This window comes from Protopterus annectens, chromosome 3.part0 (assembly GCF_019279795.1).
Source record: "Protopterus annectens isolate FY-2018-M chromosome 3.part0, PAN1.0, whole genome shotgun sequence".
Taxonomy (NCBI): domain Eukaryota; kingdom Metazoa; phylum Chordata; order Ceratodontiformes; family Protopteridae; genus Protopterus; species Protopterus annectens.
In genome coordinates this window covers 1,667,277,880-1,667,296,989 of record NC_056731.1, presented here as the reverse complement: position 1 = coordinate 1,667,296,989, position 19,110 = coordinate 1,667,277,880, and the positions used below count along the sequence as shown (strand labels likewise).

The following is a 19,110-nucleotide window of genomic DNA, read 5'->3' as shown; positions in this document are numbered from 1 at the left end:
AATGAATGAATGAATGAATGAAAAGACTTGAAAGCTAAATATAATACAAACATTACCAATGTATTATGGCAAGCCCACCCTGCAAAGGCTATCACCTCTCTTACTTGTATATTCCAGTGTACCAGTATTTTGTCACTGAGACAGTACAATCTTTGTGTAACCACAGACTGAGAAAATAGTACAAATACATTTAGGTATACTAGTAAGGAACTGAGGAGGGCATGGGGTTGTGGGGAAAAGAACTGACCTATTCCAACACTGTGCAGTACTGGGGTAAAACTTCAAAGCCCTTTCAAGCATTTGCTTTTAGTCACACAAGACTCGGACGTTAGGCAAACAGTGATGTGTCAAGAAAATAAAAATTTCAGCAGAACTGATAACATCTTGTTAATCAAGATAATTCCAGTTTATGCATAGGAGTTACTGATCAATTTAGTGATTTAAGTTCCATGTAATATTTCAACATTTACTATTCATGATTAGTTCTCTGCCTTCATAAAAAAAAACTCTTTCCTTATATCTGTCTTGATGGTGGTCTACCATCTGTTTGAGAATATCATGCAATGGCCTTACAAAATACTTTACTATATTATGTTTACCAACTGTTTTAACATGCATACTATGTTATTCCTTCATCTTTCTCTCTCCAGCTGTAGTAGGTGCTCCTTGGTCACAAATGTATTGATCAGGTTTTATACAACACAGTTTACTGCAGCAATTTCTGAAGTACTGTGCTACAACTAGATCACTGCTGAAGGGGCCCTTTTGTAATCTAGTCGAAATGCTTGTCCAAAACATATAAAACTATCCTGATATTTTATACCCCTGCTTCAGCCATAACATTGATATATGTATACAAGCTGCTGTTTTATATGCAAACTAAAATGAAATACTTAAACAACTGAATTTTTGTAAACCAGAAGAAAGTAACATAAAAAGGAACAATTTGTCAAGTAGAAGCTTCAGAATCATAAAACATGGTTAGTGATTTAATTATCGTATCACTAGCACTCATCTTACAGCTGGTGCAGCACCTACAGACATTTCATTTATGTTTGCAACTAATTGGTAGTTACATGACTTACCTTCCACATATCCATTTCCAGTTTTTGCTTTGTGTTTCACTTCTTTGTATGAACTCTGCTGCATATTTTCTCGCTGCTGTTTTGTTTGCTGCATAGCATGACTTTTCCAGAGTTTCCTCAACTCTTCCACTTCAGTTTCAAACTCTGAGTTGGAATCTTTCACTTGCCTGCCCTTATTATTCATATCAGTGTTTAACGTTTCTACAGAACCTTCGTAACATTCTGTTTTTTTAGCGTCCTTCCCTTCAAGCTTCTTTGACAAACTGTCTGTATGCGTAGGCTGTTCATCTTTACTGTCTAGTGCTATGCTGTCTTCACGTTGTTCTTTTCCATCTGTATCAGCCTTATTTGACGTGTCCATCTCAGTCTCAGAGGTATCAAAACACTGCTTTAATTCCATCTCAGATTTTTCCTCATGAACCAGCTGGCTCTGAAAACCACTGTCACTGGCAGGCAATTCATCCAAATTGTTTTTTGCATCTTCCCCAGTGCTGATCCCACCAGAAACAGTTACTAAGCAACATTCTGAACCAGTCTGATTTATAGTCTGGACGGACTCTGAAGATGCCCCAGATGATTTATCTTGTCGCAGTTCGTCTGAGGACACCAACTCCTCCCGTATAGGTGAGAGTTCTGATTCTGTAAATACATCTTCTGATAAAGATTCTTCGGTGCTCCGGGGTGCAGTACTCGTGCTGTCATTCCCAGTGTCACGTATTTTTGAGTCTAGCTCATCTGTGGCACTTCTTGGCATTCTTTTAAAACAGGGAACATCTCTTGAAGACAGAAAGTGCTCCAAGTCTCTGAAAGATCAGGATTAAGACATTAAAGGCAAGCATCTCCCTTTTTTCTGTAAAAAGTTACATCACCATACATTTTACATTTTTGTCTGTCATACAGCTTTCAGTTGGCCTGCATGCAAATCCAGACTACACAGAAGACACAGCAACTGCAACCATAAATATAAGGACAGGATATCTCAAATAAAACAGGAAAATACATCCAAATGGAAAATCTGGGTGTGAAAGCCACTGTTTTGACTTGTCAAACAATGTGAAAAGCACTCTGTGAATAAGGTTATTGCAGAGGAAAATTTCCCACACCCTCGAAGTGCATCAGTCACGGACATGATTATGTAAAGGATTAAAGAAGAACTCAAAATCCACTCTGACTTACGTTCAATTGAATTTGCATGGGGATCTTGACAGAGAACCTATGTAAAGGCTGCCCTAGATAAAATCCAGCACAGCAAAAGATCATTTCAAATTCCATTAGTTACACTCAAAAATGGGTAAGCAAGACTAATACAGAGTGGACATTTTCAGTCACAATCCATGTAAAAGACAAAATTTTGCCAACTAATGTTAATGTGCAGATGGAGCAACAAACAATTACATATCAGAGGCATGTAAATGCCTACGGAACCAAACAAACCATTAATTCAGTGTACACCAAATGAACAAGTAGAAATGCAACTAAAAAATGTAAAAAATGCACTTATATGAAGTTTTCTCTATAGTAGTATGACAGAAAAGTAATTTGGGCAGAAAGTTCTTAAAATGTGGGCTTCCTAGCATGAGAAGCATCAATTTTGAAAGGCATTTTGGTAGGCTATCCGCACAAGCCACTGTTTAGTCCCTAATGCTAGAATTCAGCAGCTCTAACTTCCTGTATAACCAAAAGTTTAAGCATTCACTATAACTTCATACATGTGAAAAATACTTGCTATGAAAGCAGATCTTCAAAGAGAAGCAACTTTAATGAAAAGTATAAAATTTGGGTCAACCTGCCAACTTAGTTATGCTGATTTGTTAATTTCTTCAACAGGAAATTTCTTTTCTGTGAAGGCAAATGTTTGTTTCATGCCTGCCAAAGTACTGATACATATAACAAAAGGCTGCTATATGTAAATGCAATTAGCATATGGAAGACGGTTTAGATACATTTGCACCTAAATATGCAAACTAAGATGATAAAAAGAAGTGCAAAGCTCATAATAATATCTACTGTCCCACTGATGCATAAAAGCAAGGTTGTTCCTGCAACACTGGCAAACTGGGATCAACTAGGGAGCTAGAAAGTGGGTAAATTGGCTGGGGGGGATTAGGCTTGAGTGACCAACAGACAATTTACTTTTATCTTGGAGAAGCAATGGGTGATGGTCAGTGCTGATGTGACACCATGACACCAAATGGGAAAAAGGGAAGGTCAATGCCAATTATGTTCTCTAGCATTTCTTCAGCTGTAGTTTATCAATGCTCAGAATGTCAAACCTAAAAGATTGCTGGTATCCTGTCACGACAACTACTTACTATTTACTTCTTAGAGTGTGATGTGGGGCCATATATCAATGTCAGGTAAAAAAAAAATTGTGTGTGTTTTCTAACCTTGGAGTGTCAATGTTTTGACTAGCACTCTTCCAAGATTTTAGATACTTTGGGTGCAAATAATTCTGTCGATTATACAAGTTTGATTACTCTCAATGCAGTAAGAAGGAAACTGCTGCAGTTTCATTCCTTTCTCCTTCTTCTTAGAGTGTGATGTGGGGCCATATATCAATGTCAGGTAAAAAAAAAAATTGTGCGTGTTTTCTAACCTTGGGGTGTCAATGTTTTGACTAGCACTCTTCCAAGATTTTAGATACTTTGGGTGCAAATAATTCTGTCGATTATACAAGACCCAATTAGTTACAGCTGTTCTAATGCAAGCCTGAAAAGCAAATAAGCTTTGCTGCTACTGCAACTCCTGAAAGTTTGTTAGTGTATCACTGGAAAAGGTGGGTAATAGTTCTGCTGTCAATCTTTTCTTGCAAAGCAGACATATAAGAAAAGAACAATGCAGGAAAAAAAATAATTTTTACTACCTCTACTTGATATCTCTGATGCAGGCAACAGCATAAAGAGGGAAAACTGTTATGCAAAGGCTGTGCATCTGTTTGAACTTTTAAAATTAACCAACCACACGGGGGGGGCTAGTCCACACAAAAAAAAGACAATTAACTTCATCTGCCACCTCTGAAATAAAAGTTTGTAAGTGATAAAACAGAAAAAGTCCTCAGCATGTTGATATGCTATTGTACAGGTTGTCGTACATTGCTGAACCACAAAGTGGTGATAGAGCAATTTTAAAAAGCCTGCATGGATGAAAGACTGTTCTTGTGGCTATCTACAGTGGCCACTGGAGGTGGAGGCCTACTACTCCTGAACTACACTCCATCAAATCAAACTGGAACAATTACAAATGGAGGTAGAAGCCATAGAAAAGCTATAAAAATGGGAAGTGACCACATTAAAGGACACCAATATTAACATTAGCAAAGAAGTGCATTTGATGAAAGAAGAATCTCCACTTAAGAGAGCTAAACACAACAATCTGGAAAATCACTCTCAGCAAGTGAAAGTGCAGGTGAACAGAATGCTGGAGACCACACCAGATAAAGAACTGAGGTCCTTTTCCAAGTATCTTTTACACCAGGTAATTTGCTTTCCAGGATTTCTAAATACTGCCTTTGAAATGGTGCACAGGGTAAGGGAGGTAAACGGGACAAAATAATGCCAACTTCACTAGGTTCGTGTTAACCGCATTGTACTGTAGAAGAACCAGGGAATAGTTTGTTCAGCATAGTTGCAGGAAAAAAGGCATATATTGTGGGAAGTGTTGTGTTTGATTACTCTCAATGCTTACACAGTATAAGGAATGTGATGCTGGCACATAGAATAAGCTGGTAGAGAATGGCTACTCAAAGTTGTGCTCATAAACCCAGAGATCCTAGTAGTGGAAAGAAAGGATTTTTTGTACTTTTGTGGAATGTTCAGGAAGTAAATAGCTTAATGGAAGGAGAAGGCATGGAGGTAACCAAATTAGGAGGCAATTAAGAACAGGGCCACTGGATAAACAAGGAAATGGAGTGGGGAATGGCAAGACGTAAGCACCATTATCTTAGGTCACTAGGCAACACCACAGGGACCAAGAAAAGGCTCTAAATGCCATTGTGTTCTGAAGGAAAGGGGGAAGCAGAGTAATTAGAAAAACTCTCCAGGAGGAAAGGAGAACAATATAGGGAGCGGCTGCCTTGCTGGAAGGCAGGGAGGGAAAAAGTGAATAATCACAGTAAGGGTGAGGGGAGAGAACCACAAGTAAACCCCCGAGTGGTATAAGCACAGTTCAAGTATTCAAGAGAAGTTTCTGAAGTATGGCTCTTCTCCTGAGAAAAATGGTATAACCATCAAAAGAGCATGGTCCAAAATTTTCCTTGGTTCATCAGACTCAGCTGACAAACGTTTTTGGTTAGCCAGTGATCTCTAAGCTTGACAAAAGCATAACAGATGAGAAATAGTTTAATCAATAACTAATAATTCTCTAAGTAAGCCAATACATGATTTAAACAATGGGGACACAGCAGACAGGTCTTGGGGAAAAAACGCACCGACTGTTTACACTTTGGTAGTCATCAAGCTACATGGTAGATAAATATCTGATGCAAACCAATTTGTCAGTCTAGTTACACTAGTTAAATTCAATGGCATTTTGTTGATTAGATGGCACATGGTTCAGAATTTTACACATTTTAAACATGCAATCTCTTTACATTTTACAAAATATAAAGAACTTTTCTAGAGCTGTAAGCTTGACTGCATGTGTACAGGTGCTAGTAGTGGGGCTATCCCGCTAACATTCATATAGGTACTGAAAGCATGGTTTAATTGTCCCTTTCATTTCACATCCCAGATCTGACCCCACAACAGACACCACATGGGCTACAGATTAGAAGGGAAGGTAAATTCAAATCTTATGGTTGACAAGTGCATGGTAGAAATGAGGGGAAAAGGGAAGCTCACTGTCCTACTGTTTATAGCACTATTTTCTCTACAGACTCTTTTGGTCATAACAGCAACTTTACATGTATAAAATAATTCTTCTCTTTTTGTAAAGAATCCCCAGTAATGGTGTGAACTCCAGCATTCTTTGAACATGTTGATAAGACAGGAGGCAAAAGGGGGACTTGAGGTAAATTAATGATCAAAGACAATAATTCACCTGGGGAGAAGGGGCAGTGCACCTTAATAGAGGTCCATCTAAATCCTAATGGCCTCCAGGGCCTCCTGTAAGGGCATCAGTATTAATACCGTAAAGGCTTAGCCCTAGCAGAGGGGATGCCTCTGGAAATACCAAACAAGAGGAACTCACCAAAGTATAATGAAGTTAGAGAAAGTAGACATCGGAGGGACAATAAAGAAAGCCACTAGGGAGAGCATTAAAGTTTTACTGTGGAATGCGAGAGGGAGTACACATCCAATCCACAGGGCCAAGGTCTAGCACATAATTAAAAGCACACCAACACAGGTAGTTTGACTACAGGAGATGAAACCTAAAAGTCAAGAAATCACACAAGTTTAAGACAAGGGAATATCAAAATAATATATGCAGATAAACCAGGAGGAGGATGAGGGAAGTGATAACTCGTTTTTGCACGTCTTGCAGATAAACGACCATCGTACTAAAATAAGTGGTACAGGAAGGTGGATAATATAGGAAGGCACAGTAAAATAAAGGGGTGTGGGTTACAGGGAAAGTTTACACCTCAAAGGAAGACAACACCCAATTCTTTTAAGGATATTCTCAGGATTTTGAAGGACTTCACTAGTGCCAACAAATTTAGTATACTAATGGGCAATGTCAGTCTAGTGTTAAGATGAACAAAGACAGGCTACATGGGAAACTAAAAAACAAACCAATACATAATTTAAATAGTGGGTGCACAGTAGAAAGGTTATGGGAATAAATGCACTGACTTTGTTTACAAGGGACAAAGTAGAATGGTGACAGGAAAGTCACACAAGTACTTGGTATTAAACATACTCACTGGGGAAAAAACAGGCAGTGACCATGATGAAAATCCCCACAGTCATGGGCCTTCTAAAACACAACTAATGTTAGAAACTGGTTACGAGTGGCTAACATCTCAGGAATGGACAGATATTTATTTGGCGGGTCAATAACTTAGAATAACATCCAAACATTCTCCAGAAAATAAAGAAATATGGAAACAGGATCGACATAATAATAATTCTGACACATTACACGTACACAGTTCACAGTGCAACTATTCAGGAAATCTTGTTATATGGCCACATGCCAATCACCCTAAGTAATACAGAAAGGAAAGGCATCAAATTCAGGCAATAGGGGTGGTCTCTTTCACTGGGTAACAGGAAAGATAAAGTTGAAGAGAATAACTGAAGTGGCTTTATGGGGAAATCAAGACACAACATATCTTCTACCAAGTTATGTTGGTCGGGATGCAAGGTGGACTTAATATGAGCCATTGATTGATGTAATGCACACAATCCCCAATAAGTGCTTGCTCACCTTTGGTAGAACAATAGCAGAAATGCACTCCGTTCGTTAAAAACGGTTATTTATTGCCCATGACAGACCAACAACGATAGATACATCCAAAACACACAGGCGTTGTGCCCAAACGCAAGTCATACATGAACAATAGTTGAAGAACCTCCAACTAATTCGCTGTATACCAAACTGTTGTAAAATCCATACAAACTGGTGAACGAGAATGAATTCACTGAAGACCAGGGTGTCTAAAATCCATAAAATAAATGAATGTAGGTTAAGTGCTTTCACCCGTTGTTCGGGCTTTTTCAAAACAGTGAATGCCAAAAATGTACGCCTTAAATAAACATTTTGGCGCCAAAAATATTTAAAAAATTTAAAGGGACTTAGCCCTATATATAAATGTAATTTCATGCCCTACTATAAACATTAACCTTGTGGGCTGAAATATCTTTTACCATATGTTCAAAAAAGTTTACTGATCTCAATAACCAACAAAACGTATGATAAACTGTAAACTCTCAGCTTATATTTTATGCCATCACTAATGCATATGAAATATTTTTGTTGCTTTCGCTTAGCAATACTATATCAGTTGATGATTATGATAACCATAATTATATTTGCTACTGATGATATAACTATACATTGTTGTATTTATACATTATTTGTATGTCCAAAATAGTACATGTCTATACCACATTGGTGGATTTTTTACGAAGGTATTGAAGAACCAAATGTTTTACACTTACGCGCTTTAGAATACGCGCTGTGTTATTAATGTTGTGTGTATTTTCAAATACCCTCTTCACCTTCCCCTATGCCCATCTAAAAAAATAGTAGTAATACTAATTAGGTCGATGATGAATCATTAACTACACACACTAGGACAAGGGGTCCTATAGACATTGAATTACCTATGAATATTACTGAACCTTTGAACAGTAGCAAAATGAATTTATCTGATTTTACGTTTGATTTCTCAGTCTATGATATTGAAGAAGAAGCGAATAGACTGGGTACCAAACCAAAGAGACCATATCCCACCAAGACATATTCCAATGTGGTGGGAAGAGCTACACAACATTCTAAAGGTACTGTAAATCAGAATATTCCATTTAATGGAATTTTTGATAAAAGTAAAGAAATACAAGGAACTCAATTTAATCAATTTCTATCCAAAGGTTGTGATATTGATCAAGTTAAACAGTCGATTGATATACATAACAATCCCAGGGTTAATGGTGGTACCATAAGGGATATGATATACTCCATGGGAAAATTATTAAAAAATATAAATGGAGTTAAAACAGATAATGCATATATTAAGAAATGTATAGAGATGAAGATGGCACCAAAAGGGTTGAGATTTTTTAAGATACCCATGGGTATCAATATGACTACCAATGTCAAGGATGAATTTAACGTATTTTTTGATGAATGTGGTTTTAAGTTTATGCAACTCTTGTTAAAATATAATGATGAAAAATTAATTAAGTTAATTCATGAAACTGAAAATTTGAATGATTTAATAACCAAAGATTTATTATTTACTGAATGGGAAAAGTTATATAGAAAACAATTTGATATAACTGATAGGTGGATGCAAAATTTATGTAAAACAAAGTATAAAAAAATACTTAGAGATGTAAATCAATATAAAAATGGGACAGCATACACATGGTATAGAGATAGAAATAGTGGTAATACAAAGCAGCATTACCGGATAGAAGAACATCAGGAAGGGTTTACAGATAGAGAATCGATTCCTAACAACCCCCATTTTTGGAGGGAACAAGGGACACAGGGGCAACCCTACAGGAAAAATTTTATGAGAGAAAGGGAGACTTACGACAACAAATACAACGGGAGATGGTAAGTAGGGAAAACGTAACAAACAGTCAAACAGTAAATAGTCAAATAAGCAAAACTGGAGATCATATGTATAGTTTTAAAGGGTTTAATATTTATAATTATTCTAAATTAGAAATTCATGAAGGACATTTTAATATCCTAGCCAAGGGTATGAAATTTATCCCCACACCAAGGTTTGATTTGGTAGATAGTATATGTGAATTGAAAAAATATACAAGAAAGATGAATTTAGCTATAATGTTTCATGAAAAAGGTTCTAATAAAAATCAACAACAAGAAAATATATTAGAAAAAAACAATACTGAGTTGAAGGTCAAAAGTTCATTTGTACCTATTGGTTATCCAGTGGTTGAAACGTATGAAAAAATAATGACCAGAGAGTTGTATAATTTATATAAGGTACAACCTCATAAAGGTTATAGTAATTTAACCACAGGAGAAATAGACACATTAAAGGAATTACAAATGGATTCCAGTATAAGGGTCATGAAACCAGATAAAGGAGGGGGGATTGTTATTTATGAGACCCTTGAATATCATAAGAAAATGTATGATCTATTATATGACACTGACAAATATGAATCGATTTCTACCAATGAAATCAATATAGCATATCGGAGAATAGATTCATACTTGGAGGAATTTCATACAGATGGAAGGATTAATACTGAATTATATAAATTCTTGACCGTCAAATATCCAAGACTAGCTACGTTGGTTGGAATACCTAAAATTCACAAATCGATTAAAGATCCACCTTTCAGGCCAATCATTTCTGGAAGTGAATCCAAAACATTTCCTATAGGTAAATGTATAGATGTGAGACTTAAACATATATATGATAAAATACCACACATGGTGAAAGATTCGTGGGAATTCTTAAAGGTATATCCTATAGACAAATGGAATAATGGATGGTTATTTGTTACAATAGAGGTCATCGATCTATTTTCTTGCATACCCAAAGAGAAAGGAATGGAGGCTTTTAGCAATAGTATAAGAAAATTTCAGTACTTGATTGGGATGAGATCAACTTGATTATTGAATGTATGAATATCGTACTGGAAAATAACTTCATTTATTATGAAGGGGAACATTTTAAGCAGACCAGGGGGGTAGCAATGGGAGCAGCTTGTGCCCCCATTTTTGCCAACCTGGTCATGCTAGATTGGGAATGTAGTACACTGTTTACAAGTAAACATTTTCATCATATAGAATATTATTCAAGATTTCTAGACAATATCTACATTCTATGGAATTCTGGTTTGGAACAATTAGAACAATTCATAGATTTTCTCAATGGTAGTAGTGAATTTTTAAAATTTACTTATGAATATAACACCATTGGAATAGCGTATTTAGACACATTTATTTATGAACATGAAGGTAATTTACATTCTAGAATATATAGAAAAAATACATTTTTCAAATGACTATTTGCAATATAACAGTTTTCATCCCACTAAACTTAAATATAATATCTACAAGGGCCAATGTATTCGGGCCTGTAGAATGACTTCGGACTTTAATATTTTGGTTTGTGAATTAAACACAATAAAAACTATGTTTAAAGATAGGGGATATCCCATAGATATGATGGACAATGTGGCTAAATATATCTTAGACGAGTGGGGAAAAAATACAAACCTCTATTAGGTTTAGGAAATGAAATTTCAGGTGAACCTTCCATAAATATAAATAGTGATAGTGTTAAAGATAAAAAGAATAATACCATGAGTAACCATCAGAGAGCATTTATAATGCTGTATTGTCCTGTATCCAGAGATATTAAATGATTTATTGACTAAATATTGGTATCTAATAACTGGTGATTCCATATAATCCGAAGTCATGGGAATGAAACCTGGAATAGTCTATAAAATGGGTAATAATATTAAAATGTTACTGCAAAAACATATACAACATGATAAGAAGCAGAGTACCATAATAAAAGACTATACTAGGAAATGTGGACGGTGTAATCAATGCAATTACATTAATGATAAAAAGGAAATTGACTTACAAAATATTACGAGAACAAAATTAAAGTGTTCAAGGGGTAATTGTAACTCCAAAATGATAGTGTACTTGGCAACGTGTAATCAATGCCAATGTTTTTATGTGGGAAAAACAGAGAGGAGTTTAAACAAACGAATTTATGAACACAATTACAAAATCAGAAAGAAGGATTCAACCAATGCATTGGCAAGACATGTAGAAACTAAGGGACATACCAAAGGATTCAAATTTGCAATAACTGACACTGTCAAAGTTGACCCCAGAGGGGGTGATATCAGAACACATTTATTATACAGGGAAGTATGGTGGCAAATCTATTTGGATGCCACCACAACCCCTGGATTAAATGATAGCATCTCATTAAAATCCATTCTAACACATTAAACAAATCAGTTTAATTTTTAAATATTTTTAAGTATATTAAATATTAAACATTAGTTTTAATTAAGTAATTATTAATTTTAATATGGTTAGTAACAGATATATATATATACAACAAATTTACGTACAATATGTTTTATGTATAATAATTTTATATTAATTTTATATATTTAGTTCATAATGGGATTTTTATATTCATATATTCATGTCAGAAGGATAGGTTTCCGTTCATAGGATTTTATACAATAATGATGAATTAGATATATCTCCAAACATTATCGAATATCATTAAAGAGATTTGAGTATGTTGAGCTCATACTCGTTCTATATTTTAATTTAGATTAGTTGTCAAATAGCTCTCATTTGATTCCGTATATTCATATACACAATATTTTAATGAATTAGGGAGTAAATATTCATCAACTAGTCAATATGACAAGGACGAAGTACGAGTATAAAATAACGAATTTACATCTGGTTACTTTACATGCCTTGAATATCACGTACATATAGAAAGAGTGGCAGAAGAGATTGTTCTTTATCTATTTTCACTCTGTCATTGTTTTTTATTCTGTCACATATCATTCTGTTTTTTTATTATGTCACATATCATTCTATTTGTAGGTTGCATTATTTACTGCATCAAAATGGGCATTAGTTATTGGTTTTACAATTATGCGAACATTTAGAGTAAGCATCCACCTACTCAACATTAACATTTTTTTACATGTTTATATTTTGAACCATTTTCACAGATTGCGTGTAGTTAATGATTCATCATCGACCTAATTAGTATTACTACTATTTTTTTTTAGATGGGCATAGGGGAAGGTGAACAGGGTATTTGAAAATACACACAACATTAATAACACAGCGCGTATTCTAAAGCGCGTAAGTGTAAAACATTTGGTTCTTCAATACCTTCGTAAAAAATCCACCAATGTGGTATAGACATGTACTATTTTGGACATACAAATAATGTATAAATACAACAATGTATAGTTATATCATCAGTAGCAAATATAATTATGGTTATCATAATCATCAACTGATATAGTATTACTAAGCGAAAGCAACAAAAATATTTCATATGCATTAGTGATGGCATAAAATATAAGCTGAGAGTTTACAGTTTATCATACGTTTTGTTGGTTATTGAGATCAGTAAACTTTTTTGAACATATAGTAAAAGATATTTCAGCCCACAAGGTTAATGTTTATAGTAGGGCATGAAATTACATTTATATATAGGGCTAAGTCCCTTTAAATTTTTTAAATATTTTTGGCGCCAAAATGTTTATTTAAGGCGTACATTTTTGGCATTCAGTGTTCTGAAGAAGCCCGAACAACGGGTGAAAGCGCTTAACCTACATTCATTTATTTTATGGATTTTAGACACCCTGGTCTTCAGTGAATTCATTCTCGTTCACCAGTTTGTATGGATTTTACAACAGTTTGGTATACAGCGAATTAGTTGGAGGTTCTTCAACTATTGTTCATGTATGACTTGCGTTTGGGCACAACGCCTATGTGTTTTGGATGTATCTATCGTTGTTGGTCTGTCATGGGCAATAAATAACTGTTTTTAACGAACGGAGTGCATTTCTGCTATTGTTCTACCAAAGGTGAGCAAGCACTTATTGGGGATTCTGTGCATTACATCAATTAGTAGCATTTTACATCTTAATATGAGCCATGATTGATAGACAGGGCTGCATAAATAGGGAAAAAATGGTCATGCCAATAAAGGCTAACGAGAAACCTAGATAGAAGGAGAGATGACAGTCACCTAACAGATCTAGAGATGAAGCTGCAGATGAAGACAGAGATGATGGAATCAACACAAATGTAAGCACAGTTAAGAAGAAACAAACAATTCTGGTGGTTAAAACAAAAGGGGGATCTAAGCCTGGCAATTCAAGCAATGGTTCCCTAAATCCCTTACTCCATCAACTGTTAACCATTTAGGGGATATTATTATATTAAGTACTCCACCTTCTTATACAAGACAGACATTAGTACCAGCTAATTACAGCAATTTAAAGTAGTCCAGGTGAAACAGGTTAGATGGGTAAAATAGGGGGAGTCTCAACAGGCCCATAACCATTACAGAGGTTGCACATATGGTACCCAACTAAAGGCTAAAAAAGCAGCAGGACTGGATGGTCTTCCCTTGAAATTTAAGTGGGAAAGATTTATGGTTGACATTGACTCAAGCTTATAACTTATAGGGTAGAATCTTCAGATTAAACAGAAGATTCTGAGTTTAGGAGACTTTATATGTGTATCACTATTTATTTATTTATTTTATTTAACACTTGTTTACCAGGAAAGTCCGACTTGGAACAAAGCCAATTTTCAGCGGAGGCCTGGGGAGAAACGCTCCAGATGCATTCCTTTGTAGCGTGGGAGGAAACCGGAGCACCCACAGGAAACTCACATGAATGCAGGGAAGACATGCAGACTCCAAACACAAGGCACCCCAGCCGAGAATCGACCAGAGAACCTCTTGCTGTAAAGCAACAACACTACCGCTGCACCACTGTACCGTCCAAATAAACAGACAAAATATTAACAAAGGTTGTAGCTGAGACGTTAGATAAAAACCTTCCCAAATAATACAGGAAGGGCAGAAATGGTATGCGAAAAGCAGGGATATACTGGATAACTAAACCAGTGGGATGTGTTAAACTTCCTACATAGGATCACAGGGTCACTATATGGGGCATGTTCAGCATGTTTTGATATAGCAATAGCATTTGGTTCAGTATGCTGGAACTTAACTCTTCAAAACCCTTGATATGAAGAACTATGGAGAAAGATTCAGGGAGTGGTAAAGGACTTGTACTTACTTAGGGTGATAAATGCTGAATCTTTCACAGCCAGGAGAAATGTAAAAGGGAATGAGGCAAAGGTGCCCGTTATCCCCTGAATCGTTCATTTTAGTAATGGATGCACTGGCAGTCAAAATATGATGCTATCCAAAAACCAGGGAGGAAGAAATGTGGTTCAGCACCTTTTGCTGGTAGTTGTGTGGTATTAAGTAGTGATATCAACAAGATTTTGGAGGAAGTACAAGAAATTTGAATTCTGCTCAAATATTCAAAAAGTATGAACTATAGGCCAAAGCAAAAAAATACAAGGAAGTCACTTTTACCAAGTCCTAACAAGATTGTCAACATCAGCTTCTCAATTTTATACGTAAAGATATTGCACCTATTCTCATGGTTATCGAAACTCAGTATCAAAAGACTGACATTAGGATAAGGATTTGAGGTATTTCCTGTTCTCCTGCAGTGAAATCCAAAACCAGGGAGGAAGACATGGGGTTCAGCACTTTTTGCTGGTAGTTGTGTGGTATTAACTAGTGATATCAACAAGATCTTGGAGGAAGTACTAGAAATTTGAATTCTGCTCAAATATTCAAACAGTATGGACTATAGGCCAAGGTAAAAAAATACAAGGTAATCAGTTTTACAAAGTCCTCAGAAGAATGTCAACATCAGCTTTTCAATTTTATACGAAAAGATATTGCAACTGTTCTCATGGGTACGAAACTCAATATCAAAAGACTGACATTAGGATAAGGATTCGAGGTATTTCTTGTTCTCCTGCAGTGAAATAAGTGTTAAGGGATTTGTGTTTTCATGCAAGCCTTGAGATTCAGCAAATTAAATTTAATATCAAGGTACAATGCTCTACATCTTACATGCTGAAACACTGCTGGAATTTTGAAGTTTACAACGTGAGGTCTAGCAATCATGAAACTTCGACAAACATCTGGAAACTTGACATTCAAGCTCTTCAGCCAATCAGTAGTCAATTTCCAGTTCATTTCTTAACAGACACTGGCTATGTATCACTGGCTGTAAAAGCATGTAATATAGGACATGATTTAAAAGTATCAGCTCTACCTGAATGCAATTGCAATATATAATGTGCTTTCATTTTAACTAGCAACTGTGCTAGTGATGACATGAAACTAACAGGATCAGCTCTGTCTCTGGTAATTTACTTAACTACAGCAGTACACATCTGATCACTGAATTCAGCCTTATGTTTCTATTACCTTCTGCCTGATAAACTTAATTAGGTTCATAGGCAGGTACTAGGTTATTGGCCCTAGGGCCTATACAAGCCCAGCCAAAAAGGTATCCTGGCTTTTGCCACCCAAGAAAATTATTTTCCTGTGCCACTGTCGAGCAGAGCCACAGAGGTGACCCCCGGGGTGAATTTCCTATTTCCCATCCAATCATCAAGATTTTTCTTGAAGAGTGCTAATGAGGAGCTTTGTTTGATATAGACAGGTAGTTTATTCCAGAGTATGGGAAGTCTCTGGGACAGGAATCTATCCCTCCAGCATGTTCTGTATATTGTGGTGACAAGGTTTAGGTCCCTAGAGCGTGTAGCTCGGAAGGATTGGGATTTCTTTAAGCGGAGCATGTCCAACAGCTCTGGGTTTGACAAAGCTTTGTATGTTAGGCAGAGATCACCTGAGTAGGCGATATGTGACAGAGTAAAGCTGGAGTTTTTTTGAGACTGTCTGCGTAGGGCATCTGTTTGAGGCCGGTAATCCTCTTTGTGAGGTATTTCTGCGGCCTTTCCAGTTGTTGTAGATGTCTTGTGAGGTACATACCAAAAGGGGCAATGGACTCTATAATGGGTCTAATGAGTGATGAGTACAGGGGAACAATGACCTCTTTTTTTCTGGATGAGAAACCTTTCGTGGTGAGGTGTACCACGTAGAAGGATTTCCTGACTACTGTGGCGATGTGATTATCAAAAGGAGAGACTACTGTCCACCTGTGTCCCAAGGTCTCTATCACACTTTCGGTGTTAAGTATACTACCGCCTATGTTGTAGTTCATGGGTACAGAGTTTTTACCAAAGGGGATGACAATGCACTTTTTGACATTGAGCTTGAGGCCATGGCTTTGACAACAGGCATCTGTCTCAGTGAGGCCCTTTTTTAGGATGTCCACATCGTTAGGAGTTTCGATTATGGCTCCTAGTTTGCAGTCATCTGCGAACTTAGTCAGCCAAAGACCTTCTGTGTTAGCCTGTACTTCAGAGAAGTAGATACCAAACAGGAGAGGACCCAGGACTGAACCCTGTGGTACTCTACTTGTCACTGGTCTGAAGTCGGATCTGGAGTCTGCTACTTTCACAGTGTGGGTTCTGTCAGTGAACCAGTTGGTAACCCATCTTGTGACAGGGATTTATACCTAGGTTAGTGAGTTTATCTATAATTCCAGAGTGGGGGGTAGTGTCGAAAGCCTTGGCAAGATCTAGATAGGCTGTGTGAACCCCCTTACCCTTGTCTACAGCTTTGGTGACTGCTTCAATGAAGTCCATCAGGTTTAGGAGACATGATCTGCCTTTTACAAACCCAAACTGGGTGGGGTCCAGAGTTTGGAGATTACTAGTGTCTTTGTTTATAAGTTCCATGATGATACGTTCCATGGTCTTGCAGACCAGGCTTGTCAGGCTAATGGGGCAGTGTTTCCGGGTCCCGTGGTGGCCCCTTGTGGAGTGGGATAACTATGATTGAACATGCACTTAGGTGGTGGGCCAGTTCTTTTCTGTAGTTTCGTGTAGAATGCAGCCTGGGATGTTGTCTGGTCCCATGGATGCTGTGTTCTCTTCGGTATAGAGAGGGGCTCTTTGGGGGGGGAGAGGGGGGAAAAGTAAGCACTGAACCTATCTGCCAGGATGGACCACCAGATTGGCTTCCTTTTTTGGGAGGATAGCGTCTTGGTTCTGTTTGGGATAACACGTTCCATGCACTCATGTAAGTGTTTATAAAGTGCAATTGAAAGTCCTTATAAAGTGCAATTGTGTAAGATTCAGTAGTCGTAACTGTACTGTCCATCTGAGAAATTTTTTACCATGGTTTCCTTGATGGGGGGTGGGGGCAGAATGTGGATATCTAAGGTAATTAGCTTATTGTCGGATCGGACCAATGAGGCGTTGACTTCAGGTGTGGAACACCGGTCACTCGTGTTGGTAATGACTAGATCAAGTATAATGTTGTCCCTGGTGGGGGTGTGGATAAGTTGATCCAGGGCACTGGAGTTTATGAATTCCAAAAAGCGTTGAGCGAAGGAGTTGGTACATGAGTAGTTTTCCCAGTTAATGGTGGGGTAGTTGAAATCGCCCATTATTAAGGTGTTTGGTTGAACCCTAATATTTTCCAGTACATCAAGAAAAGAGGAGTGGGAATCCTGGGGCATGGTGGGTGATCTGTAGCAAGCTACAATTTGGATTGCAGTTTTGCCCAGAGTTAGTTGCACTTGGATAACCTCGGCTGCATTATGCTGAGCAACTAGCCTGGAGGTGTGGATATCCTTAATGAATATGGACACACCTCCGCCTTTGGTGTTCCGGTCCAGGTTACATGGCCAAAAAGTGTGGTATGAGTTACAGCCTGGTAGTGCAGGGGTGCTCTCTGGAGCCTTGAACCAGGTCTCAGTCGCTGCACAGATATCTATGTTCTCCATTTTAAGGAGTGCCTCGAGTGAGTGCATTTTGAGATTTAGACTTCTAACATTGAGTAGCATCGCCCTCAGTTTTTGCTTGCCTGTTCCTGTTACGGTGGTGAATTTGTCATTTGACCCTTGCCTAAAAAAGGCACTATAGGGGTGGCAAAAACCTTAGCCAGTATCCGGAATCCCAGGGGTGACAGGTGCAGGCCATTTCTGGCAAAGCATCGTGGTCTGTCGACCATGTCATCCCAGGCAGACAGACACTGAATCCCTTTAGAATGGCACCAGAAGCTTAAACAATTGTTGAAGTCAATCATTTTGTCCTTGTACTGCGGCATCATTCTGGGTGATGGCTGACAGTAACCTTCTCCTTGTTTAGCCTCGTGAGTGGGACATCAGTGTGCCTGACTATAGAGTTCACCTATGACTAGTGTGTTGGGTACGTTGTTTTGCCTTATTGGCTGCGGTTGAGTGAGATAACTTAGTTAAAGCTGTATTTCAGCAGTAATTTACTTGTCTGTTTAAGTAAAACTCTGGAAAATGACGGACCAGACTTTTCCAGTCCACTGAACTGTGACTTCCAACTATTAAGTGACTATTAAGTTGTCAACTGCTTAAACTGATATCAAGATCTGATGAAGTCAATTTGTGACCTGATGAATGCACTTACTCAATAAAGATGCAGAAAAGGGAAAAGAACGGACAAGAAGGCCATGTGCCTTCATGTCAAGATTTTAAGCTTGCAAGATTTTAACATCCTAAGCTTGCAAAAGGGAAATATAGCCCCATTTACTCTCAAGTTCTCACTGGGAACTTAAAGCACATTTATTCTCCACTTATCTTTTTTTTTTAATTTTAATGGTTCATCCTTACTATAAATCCATTAGCAGAGGAGTGGCAATAGTCCTCTACTT

General features: G+C 37.3%; 1 protein-coding gene across 6 annotated transcripts in view; it reads right to left on the bottom strand.

Annotated features, from left to right (window-relative positions):
• OXR1 (oxidation resistance 1) overlaps positions 1–19,110 on the bottom strand; it is a 4,227,902-nt gene that overhangs the window by 881,296 nt on the left and 3,327,496 nt on the right. For all 6 annotated transcript variants that reach the window (XM_044065701.1, XM_044065702.1, XM_044065703.1 and 3 more), the window contains one exon: positions 1,086–1,888. In XM_044065701.1, coding sequence (XP_043921636.1) covers positions 1,086–1,888 — 803 coding nt within the window. The remainder of the gene's footprint in view (positions 1–1,085; positions 1,889–19,110) is intronic.